Source organism: Hetaerina americana, unplaced genomic scaffold (assembly GCF_022747635.1).
Source record: "Hetaerina americana unplaced genomic scaffold, ioHetAmer1.1.p SCAF_2, whole genome shotgun sequence".
NCBI classification, from domain to species: Eukaryota; Metazoa; Arthropoda; class Insecta; order Odonata; family Calopterygidae; genus Hetaerina; species Hetaerina americana.
In genome coordinates, this window is record NW_027286763.1 from 30,670,972 (window position 1) to 30,685,311 (window position 14,340).

The 14,340-nt window shown below is 38.9% G+C and overlaps 1 protein-coding gene across 1 annotated transcript; it reads left to right on the forward strand.

Annotated features, from left to right (window-relative positions):
* Positions 1 to 5,880: 5,880 nt before the first annotated feature.
* Positions 5,881 to 9,167, forward strand: LOC139687685 (uncharacterized). Its single transcript, XM_071584934.1, has 2 exons — positions 5,881 to 6,400; positions 8,698 to 9,167. The coding sequence occupies exons 1-2, from the start codon at positions 5,881 to 5,883 to the stop codon at positions 9,165 to 9,167; spliced, it is 990 nt and encodes a 329-aa protein (XP_071441035.1).
* The last annotated feature ends 5,173 nt before the right edge of the window (positions 9,168 to 14,340 follow it).

Sequence of the window (14,340 nt, forward strand, 5' to 3'; positions counted from 1 at the left end):
ATTTTTACGTACCATTATGCGATAAATTCAGCAATAGAATTAAAACTTATCATCTAAACCTAATATACATTATATAATATTTACTAAATATGCGAATTTACTTGTGAACGTTGAAGATAACAACCTTAAAATAAGGATGCAAAAAGGAAAGTTAAATGACTAAAGACGTGTTTTATAAAAATAAAATATTATTTATTTTTGTCCTCCGAGAAAACCCTTCTTTCATGGCATGTATTAAAAAAATCACCAGCGACACAGTAATTACAGGTTTTTCACTACGTGATTTTCGATGTTCCTGAGTTCTCCAAAATTTTTATACTATACTCAAAATGAAGAATCAAGCTATTTTCTACAACAAAATAGATGGACAAACGCATTTTTAGAATGCACTTTTTAGACTATTAGAAGTAGGATCGTGTCGAAGAAAAAATTAGGATTTGAAATTTGAATGGTTCACTGCTAAAGTGGTACATTAAAGAGTACACAACTACCTCAATCCAAAGTGGGTTTACTCTGGAAAGAATTATCATTTCCATAATTTTATCCCCGTTTTAAATTCTTTTGCATCACAATTTTAAACAATTGAAAAATATTTCTTTTGCTCCTTCAAAAAACATAAAATGAAATGAAATGGTTTGAATAGCATATGAGAAGGTAACAAAGTAAACGCCAACATCTATCAACATCAATCAACAGGTTTAGTTTCTCTTTGGTCATAATTTTCTGCGAGAGAAAGAAATGTCTTTTTGGATGGCGTGTGGTCATAAATCAGTGAAATACACAAAACATCTTATGGGCGACCAATTCATGGTCTCTCTTCACTACCTTCCCTATTGCGATAGGACAATGTTCTCAACTTAAGTGAATTCTTCTCGGGATTTCATCCGGGTAATCTCCTCCATCTCCATCGCTGCCGACGTTTCGATGAAATCCTTTTCCATCGTCATCAGGGCCGATGACGATGGAAAAGGATTTCATCGAAACGTCGGCAGCGATGGAGATGGAGGAGATTACCCGGATGAAATCCCGAGAAGAATTCACTGCCATCATCCGCCGGGAGAAATTGAAGTCCTACATTCTCAACTTAACTTTCGTCTTCTCCCTAATTGCCAAAGTTCTCCATTCCCTCGACTAAAATATGGCTCATGGCACCACCCATTAGCAATGGCAATAATCTTTAGTAGAATTGCTAATGTTTCCTTCGGCAAATTTTCACTCAATCTCACTGACTTTCATTTATTTGAAAGTCATTATCGATGCTTCCTTTTATCTTCATCGCCTTTCAATCCCCGAGTATAGATCATTAAATAAGGGCAGCCAACAACATCCTTCCTCAATAGTCACGGCGGATGGGTTCAAAAATCAGGGGCTTTGGAGGAGCCCTTAACTCAAGTTTGATACTTAGTAGTTTGTAGATGTAAATGAAAACATTATAATTATGGTTCAGTCGTTGTAGTAAATCTGATTCCACCGCTCTGCGATCACCCTCCCTCTTTCCATTAAGGTAAATATTCAGGTAAAAATAGGAGTATACCCATAGGTAGTTAGTTCAGTTGATGGCATGAGTTAAATTTTCTTGTGACAACAAATGTAATTCACAGGATACGAACACCCACCATATTATGAATATTTAAATTATTTATCCAGAGCGAATTAAAAAGCAAATTACATTAGGTATGAAAAGAGAATTGATCATAAGAAAACAAAGAAAATAAAACATTCAGATTGGAGGGTATAAACTGAAGAAAAATAGTTCATCTATAAGGTACTTTGGGTGAAATTAGTAATTGTGTGTGAAGTGTTACTGAGATAGGTAGGGTGTTAGGTAGAATCGTATTTTATAAGACGAAATTCATGACAAAAACCTTTATTAAATATGTCGAGAAAAGATTAGTGAAACCTTAAATACAGAATATAGCTTGTTATGCCTCAGAATCCTCGTCGTTTTGGGAAGATTATAGGTGTTGTATGGGTCTTTGACATGTGGTTGAGAAGAAAAACGGAATAGTAAAATGGACAGAAAGGAAAACAAGCTAAGAATTGATAAGGTTGTTGAGGAAGAGAAAAATGGAGGTGTTGAGCTTCGTCACAAACAAGCCAAAGAAGCTTAGCAGTGGTTAGTCTGTGTCCATAAAAAATCTACCTTAACTGATACACTACCATCAATAATAATGAAAAGCATTTAGTTTAATTCAGCCTATTTTCCACTTCTATTATGGTTCACAGATTTCCTCCATTCATCTGAAATGATACCTATTGTATTTTGAAAGTGGATACAGTACATAATATTCATTAAGTGTGCATTCCGAAACCTATATGAGGAGCTATTGTGTTATAATGGAGAAGTTAAATATTACTCATTTTATCATCATTCCGAAACCAATGATAGAAGTTGCGGATCGTGCACACAACATGCTTCAAACTATTAATGGAATTTATATGGTTTTAAAGAATTACTGAAATTTTAACCATGAAAATGCTGTCATCTTTGAAGCTTGAAGAGGCACTCAGAAGACTTCTGCGGCAGTAAGGAAATTATTAGTATCACATAATATGATAAAAAATATGTTGCACTAATGAGCAATGCTTATACAAGACAGTTCATAAAACTTATTTGAATTCCCTCAGGTAAAAACTCCAGATGTTTACGACATAGGTTTCTGAAGGTAAAAAAGACAGTTAGCCAAATCCCAACATAGGCCACATCCAAATAAACTGCAATACACTGCATAGGCCAAATCGAAATAAACTGCGGATGAAGCCGCGACGGTAATTTTAAAAGGAGTCATTCGCTAATGTGCATTGCAGCAGCAAAAATCTATAGCTACAATATACAGTACCTCTGGATCTTCCTCGGTGAGGTATGATTGAAGCCGTTTTCATTCCTATTCCTCTATCACCAATATCATATGTAGAAAAGACAGAAAGTTAGCTCTTAAGGGTAGAAATAAAGATATCACATGATAGGACTTATACGATACATTTCTGTACTTTGTCAAGGTTAAATATCGTAGTAATAAATAGCTATGAAATAATACTTACATTTTCATCAGTTATTTTAAATGCATGTAGAAAGCACCACACTATCAATGTGGTTAAAAATAAATCGAATGGACATTGCAGCATTACCACCTTGGACAGATAAATAGAAAAGCTCAAAAACCAAAAATTTAGCTACGAAACAATTTCATATCAACGCATTCCCACATACTATATATTTACTAGACTCAACATAACCTTCACTTTTTAAAAATTATTACGTCAAAAATATAAATAATACCAGGTATTCATAGTCCCAGGTGCAAATACCCAGAAACCTGGTACAACTGCGTATTATTCGTCTGATGTTTCAGTAAAACAACTTGCCTAAAACATGCATGGCAAAAAGATGCAAAAACACTATGTCATTGCATTATGTCATTATGAAATCTCCACTAATCACGCTATAAACATACCGTTTAAGGAATAAAGCGATAGATATGAAATATCTTCTAACTAGCCAATTTAAATCTCGATATGAAAAAATGTATATGTTATGTCCTACAAAAGCTAATACCGTCAATATTGTGTTGCATACTAATTTCGATTGTCTAAAACAAAAGTCCTCATCTTACTCATCAAGCCATTTACGCCTAGTTTTCCACAGAATTCAATGAATCCACCAGCTCTTATTAGGCCCGGTTTTATAACGTCTGGTTAGAGCCAATCGTTGGTTAATGTGAACGTTAACTCGTGGAGCTTGGTGAAAAATCCGATTTTATATGCAAATAACATTGCGCATACGGGAATTTGAACATTTTAACTGTAGCACCATCGTCTGTCAGTTCAGTTATTCAACGGTTGGTTTTAAAACTAACTAGCGGTGATATTACTAAACTTTGGACTTAACCAGAGGTTTAAGTCAACCTTCAGAGTAAAAACTACATTATCAACCTGGCGATAGTAAGGCAAGATAGACAACAAAACCTATCCATCTATATTTTTCCTTCGAGCATGTATGAAAGAAAAGCTTTTTATATTATCGACTTCAATTAAAATGTTACCACATTCTAACGAAGCTTCGTATTTCTTATACCTTCAATATTTTGTAAATAAATACGTCACTTTGAATACAACGACTTCCAAATCATAAATTTCGGGAAAATCAATACGTATGACGCACCTTACTCCGTCGAACGTAATGGCCGACTCCAATAAGACATAAGTTATTCGATCGTAAGTAATTTGAAAATTCCAAGGAAATATTATTCAACGCGTGATATATTGTACATCTATGAATTTTCCTTTAATTCTCTGTCCCGAGATAAGTCCCATAAATTCCCTGATTCTGCGTTTGTCCTGTATACATACACATCAAATATGGCTATTTTATCAAGCTCTATACTGAATAAATCAATTCAATATCTAAGTGGGATTTTAAAATTCAACGTCGATACGCAATGGTATGGAATTTAAAGATTATAGATGTGCAACAAAATGTTAGAGAAGAAAATTCATGAACATGGCATAAAGGTGTGATCAATCGACCAACACCGAGAATAAAATAGGTGGTTGTAATTCCTCTTCAAAAGTAGAGTATGTTCTCGTAGGCCAGTGTTTCCCAGTATACGTGCCACAGCGTTGTAATTCGCAGCTCTAAGATGATGTTGTCTTCGTCACCTAACTGTCAATAACTGTCAATAGTAAACAAAATTCGGTAACAGCTACACTTATTAAATAAAATTAGGTACCTATTCATACAAAACTTTTTCAGAACTTAGTTGGCTTTATTCAAGATCTGCCAGCAAATTTTTTGCAGGTATTTAAAAAAAAAGGCATGAAACAAAAAAGTCGGGAAACACTGGTCTAGACAGAGGACTCTAAACTCACTCCCGCACCAAAACGAAAAGTAATATTCTCTTACTAGAAAATAATTCTCTCTTAACAGTTTTAACATAGCATATATCTACTGCCTATTTATTTAAGTAAAATGGCTGTTACAAATGCGACACATATTCATCTTTTTTCCACCAAAAACAAAAATTCTATAGTAATGTGACCTTTAAACAGAATTCTCAAAAGAGCAGTTACATAAGGAATAAAACACCAATCTTAGAATATCCGTCCGAGTACGAAGAGAACTTTTGGAGAACACCACCTCATCATCATCGCCTTAAGTGACACGATTCCGACCAATCGAACACCATCGTCATTTTTTACTTCTCATCCTGGCGTGAACATCGTTAAATAACGATCCCAGTGAACCACAAAGAGTGTTACACCGTGCACCGTAAAACATCTCTCGATTCAGCGAGTCGTGGATGCGACGGAAGTCATCTAGTTCCAATCAACGGAAAACACAGCCCCCAACCTCCCGAACGACAGACACACGCCCGAAATCCCCACCCCATTCCCTTCTCGAGCCCCGCCACCCCCAACTCCCGTCCACCCCCGAACTCCCCACCGGGCCCGTCATGGACCATCATCCCTCGCCCCCCAACCCCTTCGAAGACCTTCCGCCGATCAACGGGGCAGGGCCTGATATAAAAGTGCCCCGTGCGGTATGGCAGCGGATCAATCAACAGCGAACATCGCTATCAAAGGAAAGCCGTTTGCGCCGGCTCCCTCTCGTGGATTACTTGATTTCTGCCATCCCGTCTTCAGTGAGGATGTTTACGTAGCTCCATTTCGGAGAAGCAGAAAACTAATCCTGGCGCATCTAATACCAAGCTTTTGCAGACCTATATGTGATACTGTCTAATGGGCTTCCTCGATAGATTTCTTTAGAGAAATAATATCTTCCCAGACCATCTATCACCATCTTACGGAAGAGTGTGAAGGATAAATCTGAGAAGAACACGCGGAATCCCTCAAAAGTTCGTCTCGTCAACGTATCAAACGATGTGGAGCCAAGTATCATCCTTCGGCGTCATGTGCGCTTTTTTAGTCAGCCTGACGTCCGCGGAAGTGTCAACCACGGTCACTTCCGCGCCCTACCCCTCACCGGCCCCTCCTTCCCGCGTCCCGACCTCATCATTCGTGCAACACCGGGCCTACAACTTCTTCTCGCGAGCCACGGCCCCATTTGAGGGTCCCCTGCGATCCTGTTTCCTCGAGGACGCCGGCGGCAGCCTGGTGGGATGTCTGAAGGAGAAGGCAGCGGTGGCGCTCGAGAGGGCCTCTCAGATGGACACTGTGTCCATTGGGGAGAGCGTCGCCCTGGTCAAGAGGACGAACGTCGAGGGCGTCGCGATGGAAGACTGGCGGAGCAACCAGGTGGAGCCGGAGGTCGAAGAGGGGGAGAGCGGAGACGTGGACGTGAGGCTCGTCAAGGGCCTAGCGCGCTTCCTTCACGGCAGAGCCCTTCGCCTCTCGCTGCCTGACAACCTCGTTCCCATCGTGACGCGGAGCCTCGAAGAGGGTAAGTAGAAGGTTAACCTGAAGGCCGACCGAGTAAGAGAATTGGACGGTAACAAAATGCAATGTTTTCTGTAACGTATTTCCTATTACACTCAGAAAGGAGCACAATGAATTTTAATGTCATAAGAAGACATAAATATGGATTGAATTCTCGTAGTAGAAATCATACCCTAATGATTGAAATAGAAAGTTTCAGCGCCGGAAGAAAATACATATCAATGGTAAAATAACTTTTTTCGAAATTCAGACAATAATAGTTTACTGCAATTAGGTTTTCAGTTGTTGTTTCTGTGAGAAAATACACTGGGAAGACAGCAGTAAAATAGTAGCATACGCATGTTTAATACTAATCATATTATTCTTTAGTGCCAACTCCAGTATTATGTTATAGGCATCACTGTACAGAAAAGTGAAGAGTCAGGCGTGATGTTGCGGAATCGAGACATAATAAAAACTTCGTTGCAATTTTCCACAGTTAAAACTTTATTTCCGACCATGGTTTCGATACACTGTATCATCATCAGGTGAGGGAAGTCCCCTCACCTGATGATGATACAGTGTATCGAAACCATGGTCGGAAATAAAGTTTTAACTGTGGAAAATTGCAACGAAGTTTTTATTATTATCATTGTGCAGAATAAAAAATTTCAGAACTTCTGTATAGACACGACAGATGTTTAGAAGTATCAAATTCATCATCCAGTTTTCTGTATTTATAAAGCCATGTTTTGACTAAGTATTTTATTTTTTTCCATTTCAAAATATTTTACAAAGTTGAAGTTCCAGACTTAAGTTAATGAATCAATTTTTTTTAAATTGTACGTATATTTCGTAAAAAGTGCAATGTGGCTTGTTTACAAATTAAGTAGATTGAGGCGTGATGTGGTGGAAGTTGAACATAATGAATAACTGATCGTAGCACTTTTCCACTTGATAATTGATATCTAATAGCAAAGTCCTACGATCAGTGGCTTGTGGAGTTCTCTTCTAATTGCAAATTGATTGATTGCATTTGGTTTTTGAATTAATCTATCCTTAAATTTGAAAATGCTTATGAGATGAAAAATTATAGAAATTGGCACTTATTTACTATACTTCTATTGTAAATTTCGCAGATGGTACCTTCTTCTTTCAAAGTGCGTTTTTGTGGTCCTCAATTGGGTATAATCATGTAAGTGTTTTTGTAATATGCCTTAGTTTTACCCCGCACATTTAATACCGCTAAAAATAATTCCTTCAAAGGCTATTGCCACCACAGAGTAATGACTCCTGAAAAGACTTTCGCTTTCAATCAGAAATGCATGCTTTCCGAAATAAGAAGAGTCATTCATCATCCTCTTCATTTTACCGTGGCATCGCAGTACATTGAAAAATTATTTCATGTCCCTCTATTATATGTCTTCTCTATACAGCTATTTTGACTCTATCCTATCATACAATATAATCGTTCTACATCACTTTTATTCCCATATTTGCCCTGTCTCATTTAAACGTCCGTCGAACTTGCGCGACTTCAAATCTATAAGGCCACCTGCCTGCCCCTCGTGTCTTCTTCACCCTCTCTGCACCATATAATCACCCACGCTGCAATTGCTGCCATTTTTTTCGACCTGTCAACTTTCTGACAGTACAAAAATCATTCATTTGCCACTTGTACACAAAAAAATATTTTCTACCACCACTGCTGTAGCTGCTATCCTGCATTCTACTGGGGTGAACGCACCACCACCCTTTCCCCCCGCATGAACAACCACCACTTATCCACTAAATCCCCCACCTTCCTTAATTATCCCATGCCTACTCACAATGATTCCCACGACCAATCCCTTGATAACTAATTCTCTGTTTAGGTTATTAAAACCCTTTTCGAATTCTCAAGCAGCATTTAGATGAGAACGAGCAAAATGGCCCACATATGGGTATTTCGTTTTTTCAAACCTCCCGGACTTAAAATCACCCATTAAAATTATCCAAGAGCCCCATCCCCTTTCACAACCTTGTCTCTTCACCCTTCGTCCCTTACTTCCTCCCACCCCTACCCCAGATATTGTCTTCGCTCCTCCCTAAGGAACGGCAGATATTAGTTATGCTTTAGCATTATCAGTATCGGTGAAAGTTCGAGTGAGATATCGAACGACCTTGCTATCCGCAAGACGGCCTCATAGCTTTGTTTCCTCGTATGGCTTATTCCATGGCCTTTTAAGCTTGGAATGAAAAAAAAGTGATTTACAGGCTTCAATCGGCATATCGCCAGGTCATAATGGAATCTTCACGACAATGTTCTATCCGTATTCGCAGGCCGCCTGAAGAAGCACAAGCACCTGGGAACGATGATCACATGCATAGCTGTCGTGCTGAAGACTCTGGCCCTAGCGTCTATAGCGTTCATCGCCAAGAAGGCGCTGCTGCTTGGTAAAATTTCCCTACTGCTCTCCGCGGCGGTCATGATGAAGAAGCTGATGGGAGGCGGGGGCGGCGGAGGCAGCGGGACATCATACGAAGTGGTGAGCCTCCACCGCCGGGCGCACCAGTTGCCCCACCACGGCGAGGTCTACGGGTCGGGGTACGACGTCGCGGGGGACGGAGGGTTGGAGCGAGACGGACAGGCATACGGCAACGGCGCATACGCGCTGCTCCGTAGGGCTAAGGGGATCGCAAGGCGCAAGTCGGAGGCGGAGCGCGTGGATACGGAACCCCGGGGCTCACTCGCGCTCCCCTCCAATGAGTGGCCCATTCCTCAATTCCAAATAGAAAAGGGCGCCGACTAGCCGCGATGCCCCCAGGAAGCCCGCACGCCATTTGGGCATAGCTTACTCATCTCCTCCCCAGCATCAAGAATTCTAGATCGTATTTGAGAAACGCAAATATTTTTATAGGTTGCATGCAGGTGTGTTTGAGATTAAAAAGGCATGAAAGTAGAGCGTTAAATTGATATATCCAAGTGGCTTCGCAAGATTTAAATCACCTCATGCCGGAGTGAAACCTAGACGCGTTCAATATTACTGAAAAAAAATTTATAAATATGGCGAAAAATACATATTTTAAAGTCATGCACTTAGGGTATATTATAATAATTTTTGCAAGGGGGTGAAATAAAAATTGAAGAGAATTCTGAGGAAGATTTCTTAACGAGAACATTGTTTTAAAATTTCAGGACTAAAACAAGCAGGTTACACTATTGCATCCGAACAGAAAGAGAATTGCAAAATGAAGTTACCGAGGAATAAGAGACAATAGAAAGACGATTCGCGTGGATTACTGGAGAAACTCGCCCAGATCAGCTTGCTTTCGGCGAAGTTCGAGAATTATTCTGAATATGACCAGAGGCAATGATGTGAAAGTGACAGTAAACAACGGACACCATTTTGGCCTAAATGTGGATGACTTCAGGAGGGCGTTTTATTAAAAAGTGCATTTTTAAGGCATTAAAGCATGTATTTCAATAATGAAATGTAAAAAATTAATGCAAAAAATATCATCAAAGTATATTTATTTTATTTATTATGCATGAATGATTGTATGAGATTTTTTGTAAGCCACTGCTATTTACCATAGTGTTATGTTTGTATTTATAGTAACTGAAAAAATAAAGTTATATACACAACCTGCCGTTTTGATTCAAACCAAAGTTGAAACTAAGAAGAGCCTTAACAAAATCCCGACAATTTGAAATATTGTGAACAAAAAGATTACTCACAATAGTTCTGGCAATCTATTTTTATAGGCCTATTCACCCAAAGATATTATGAAAATTATAAGCTCCCCAAATGGAACAGTGAGTCTTGCTCAAATTATTGTTAATGGCTATATTATGGGGCATGGTTGAAAAGAAAGAAAACTTTCTTAAATTTGAACCCAAGAGACTGCGGTTCTCACCGGCTCCGGCGGGAATTCTAAGTTCATGTATTCTCACAGATTTGACATAAATAGGTATAAGGAAAGCGATAAGTGACATATACAATAAAAGGACAAGGTCAGGGAAAGGTGGAAGAATTCCGGGAGTTGGACCCCGGTCTACGGAATCACGGATCTCAGGTTTTATGGACGGAAGCCCGACGAAAACGCGATTCGGGAAGACGTAATGCATCGGCAATGGCCATCAATTCGCTATTTTCGCCAAGAGCTCCTTTTTCACCCGTAACCAGAGAACTGGAGAGGCTCAAGAAGAGGAAAGTGTAACTATATAATTAGACGTATTAGATGTACGAGAGTTTTCTTCTTACACCGAAAAAATTAAAAATATTGAGAATTTTAATATTGTGTCAATTATTAGAGTAGAATAGAGCCTCGTAGAATGTTTCATAATATCTTGTAATTTCGTATGTTTAGTGTAACCCTTGTGGTGTATTTTAATGGTTACTGAAGCGTATTGACCAGAATACTTCAACTTTTTCGGTTAAATAGTCTGTGCAATGAAAGAAGTTTAAATTTATTTTATAAGTATCACAGTTGATTTTTGCACATTATTTCCGTAAGAAATTAATTTGAAACCGGGGCAGAGTATACTTTAAATCTGAGATAATTGTTTTATTTTCTCCGTATTGACAAGTCCCTCGTAAACCCCGCTTCTTGCGATCTGCGGTAATACTTGAAATAAAGCAAAGCATAAAATAAGGATGCGTAATTCACTCATAGCTTAAGGGGCTTAAATATCTACCGTTTGGCAGAAAACATTTCTAATAAGGTGCTGAAAGCGTGAAAACCCTCATTTAACAAATCTAATTAAATTTTTTTATACCAATAACAGGTATCCATGAATTTTAAACACATTTCTTTCATTTTCGAGTGTTCTTTCATACAGTAAATACAACCCGCAGGGTGGCAATAATATTAGTAAGTAAACATTAGCATTAGCCGCTATAACTATTGGAAATGTTTTGCTAGATTTATATGCCCCTTTGTATTGTTTACGACGAACATTTTGTTGATAAAAATAAAACATTAAAGTTGTATTTGAAATATCTCTAGGGGTCTTACGGACGATAGGCGGCTAGAAAATCATAAATTGGGAGGCAGAAATAGTTTGGAAATATATAATTTAGAAAGGCTACATCTGAAATGGAAATAGAATAATTTGGTAATAAAAAACACAGTGGCCTTCTCTGGCAAACAACTCGTTTTTCATTTCCTACGCCAGAGGAAGTATAAAAGAACTGCAAGGAGGTTAAAAAAAGAACCAAGAGACTACGTGTGTGTGTGTGCTCGTGTAATCCTTTCTCCATGGATCAACGAAGTGTCATCGTCCTATCCGCCTTTTCTAAAATTTAAAGGACTCATTAAATATTAAGTGAGAAAACAAGTATCCATTTGTTCCTAATGCTTCCCATGTGCCTATGTATCTCTTATAGTTTTACGCGATAGTATAACCGTGTTCTAAACCGTTTCAAATGTTCCACCGGAAGATTATTTATTACAAAAAATCCAAGAATGAATTTTCTTGTATGCATGACAAAGATGTACGAAGGTTGTTCAATTAAAAGTCATTACATTCATTTACAATTCACATAATTTATTCAAAAATTTAACTTAATATCATACGTATATTTTTAGCTTACTGTAAATGCGATGTAGGTTTAATTGATTTCACTCGAGTATTGAGGCAGAGGTAGTTGTTGGAAGTTGAAACATTAAGTATGCCTAAAGCAATGATGGAGGCAGCATAGACCTTGAATTGAAATTTTGCTATCGCCTGAACGAATTGACCATTATAATGTTACAGTGGGCTTACAGAGTCTGTTTTTCCAAATAGTACGTATAGCTATGATAGATTAGATTTACAATGTGTATGATAGCTTTTATAGATGTACAATGTTTAGAGACGAGGGAGAATGAATTTCAAAGAAAGGTCGACTCGAAGCTACAGTCCTTACTCTTACATTAATGAAAATTAACACCACCGCTGCGATTGTGGAAGAAGATCGTCAAAAAAGGATAAGGACACTGCGAGGAATCATGAAGATTTTATAGGGTGCCACCTACATGTTAATAGCAGAAGTCTTGCGCATGAAACAAGTTTGTGCGTGGTGGATGCCGAGGCTTCTCACATCCCAACAACTGGACATTGGCGCACAGGAACTGAACTGTCCGCAGTCGAATTTGATGCTATAGGAAGATGAGGAGTCTCTTTCAAAGATTGTTACTGCCAATGCAACTACTACAATGCTACTTCTAAAGCGTCATTTGGATGCAGAAGACGAACAGCAAAATTTTTGTTGAAATCTTCGGCATAAGAAAAGCTAAGTGGTGGCTTTCACCGGGAAAGTAATGGCCATATCATTTTTCGATTTTCCGGGAATGGTGTAACAACATGCTGCACCAGAATATGCTACTGTAAGTGGAGCCTACTTTTACGATTTACTGAAAATTCTCCGAGTAAATACCAATCATAAGAGTCCACATTTCAAAGCAGCAGGTTGGACCTTGCACCACAATAATTAACCGGCACACGTCGTAAATGTCGTTGAATTAACTCCCAAAAATTAATAATAAATGTTTTCCTAATCTTTCCTTTAGTCCAGTCCTAGCCCTATGAGGCTTTTGGCTGTATTCCAATGCCAATAAATACCGTATAGAGTGCTTTTCATAATTACAAGCAGAGAGGAAAGCTGCTGAAACGTTAATGAAAGACCTATCAAAAATAGCTTCAGTTACCTGGAGAAAGGTAGGACAAGAGCTTTGAATTTAATGGGAGCTACAATAAGAGGGGCCGTCAATATTTGGATGATGAGTATACGTATTTTTTTACATTTACAACACCGCAACAAGTTATCATTTCAAATTAAGCATCTATCATACTTATTTGTTATCATTTAAATAAATTTACAACCATAAAATATGTATTTCCAAAAAATTTTTTCCGTATTGGCCTCCGTAAAAAAAGAGTAACTAAATAATGCAGCCTAAAAAGAAGTGTCTGGCTACTAACTTCGGGTGCGATAAGTATATTTCAACAAATATATCGACTGAAATAATACTACACTATACTATACCATCATACTACACTATCGATCCTCCTTGAAAGAAATACATAAGCTGTTTTCGTTGGCTAAGATATACTTTTGTAATCCCATAATATTTAGTTTTCATTGCTTTATTAGTTGAACTATTCAATATTTTATTAATTGAGTTACTATATCTACAAAATTAACATTAAAGTTTAGGTGGACCTAAAATAAAGTCTGGGCTCTGTGACCAAGTTTGGTGGTGAATATGGCACCTATTTAACAAGCCACCAACGAGGCTAAAACAAGGACCTCATGAAGTAAAATACACGAAAAGTTAATTTATCACCCAACACCACTTTCGCCATCACGACTCTCCTCGTTACCCCGGCCACGCATCTCATTAAGCACCATCCTAATGTCCCACTGACTCCACTCGGAGCGTCTAGACAAAGACCCCTCTTCCCACCAGGGCCGCCGCTCCGGGGAAACACGCGGGCCCCGGCTGGAGCGTAGGGTGGTCGAGGAACTTTTCCAGTACATAGGGGGAAGAGGCCTAGGCCCCTCTTCTTTATCTCTCTCTCTTTCCCCTCGGTTAATTATCACCCTCGTGTCGCACGCAGTGTTTTCTTCGCCGTCCGCTCCGGTTTCCTTTCGCTCCCTCACGGCGGGGCTGCCTCCGCCCGTAGTCACAAGGACCGACTCGAGGCGGTGTCTCACTACGCGAAACAAACACACGTGCCTTCAAAATCGACTCCTCGGAATTAGCTTGTTTGCATGACAAATCCTCGGGTTTTGAAAAAAAGGTCATAGCCGCGTTCCGAAGACAGTGACATCGTCAAAGGGGACACGGGACTTCAAAGCGTATAAAAGAGACGCGACGGACCAAAGGCGTCAGTGCTTTTACGAGAAGGGAACACCTTACAGGAGTGCGTCGACTTCACCAGCCAGGGAGAGGCAATTTCTAAGAAAAAGGGCGTGATATCGAATCTCGGCGAAT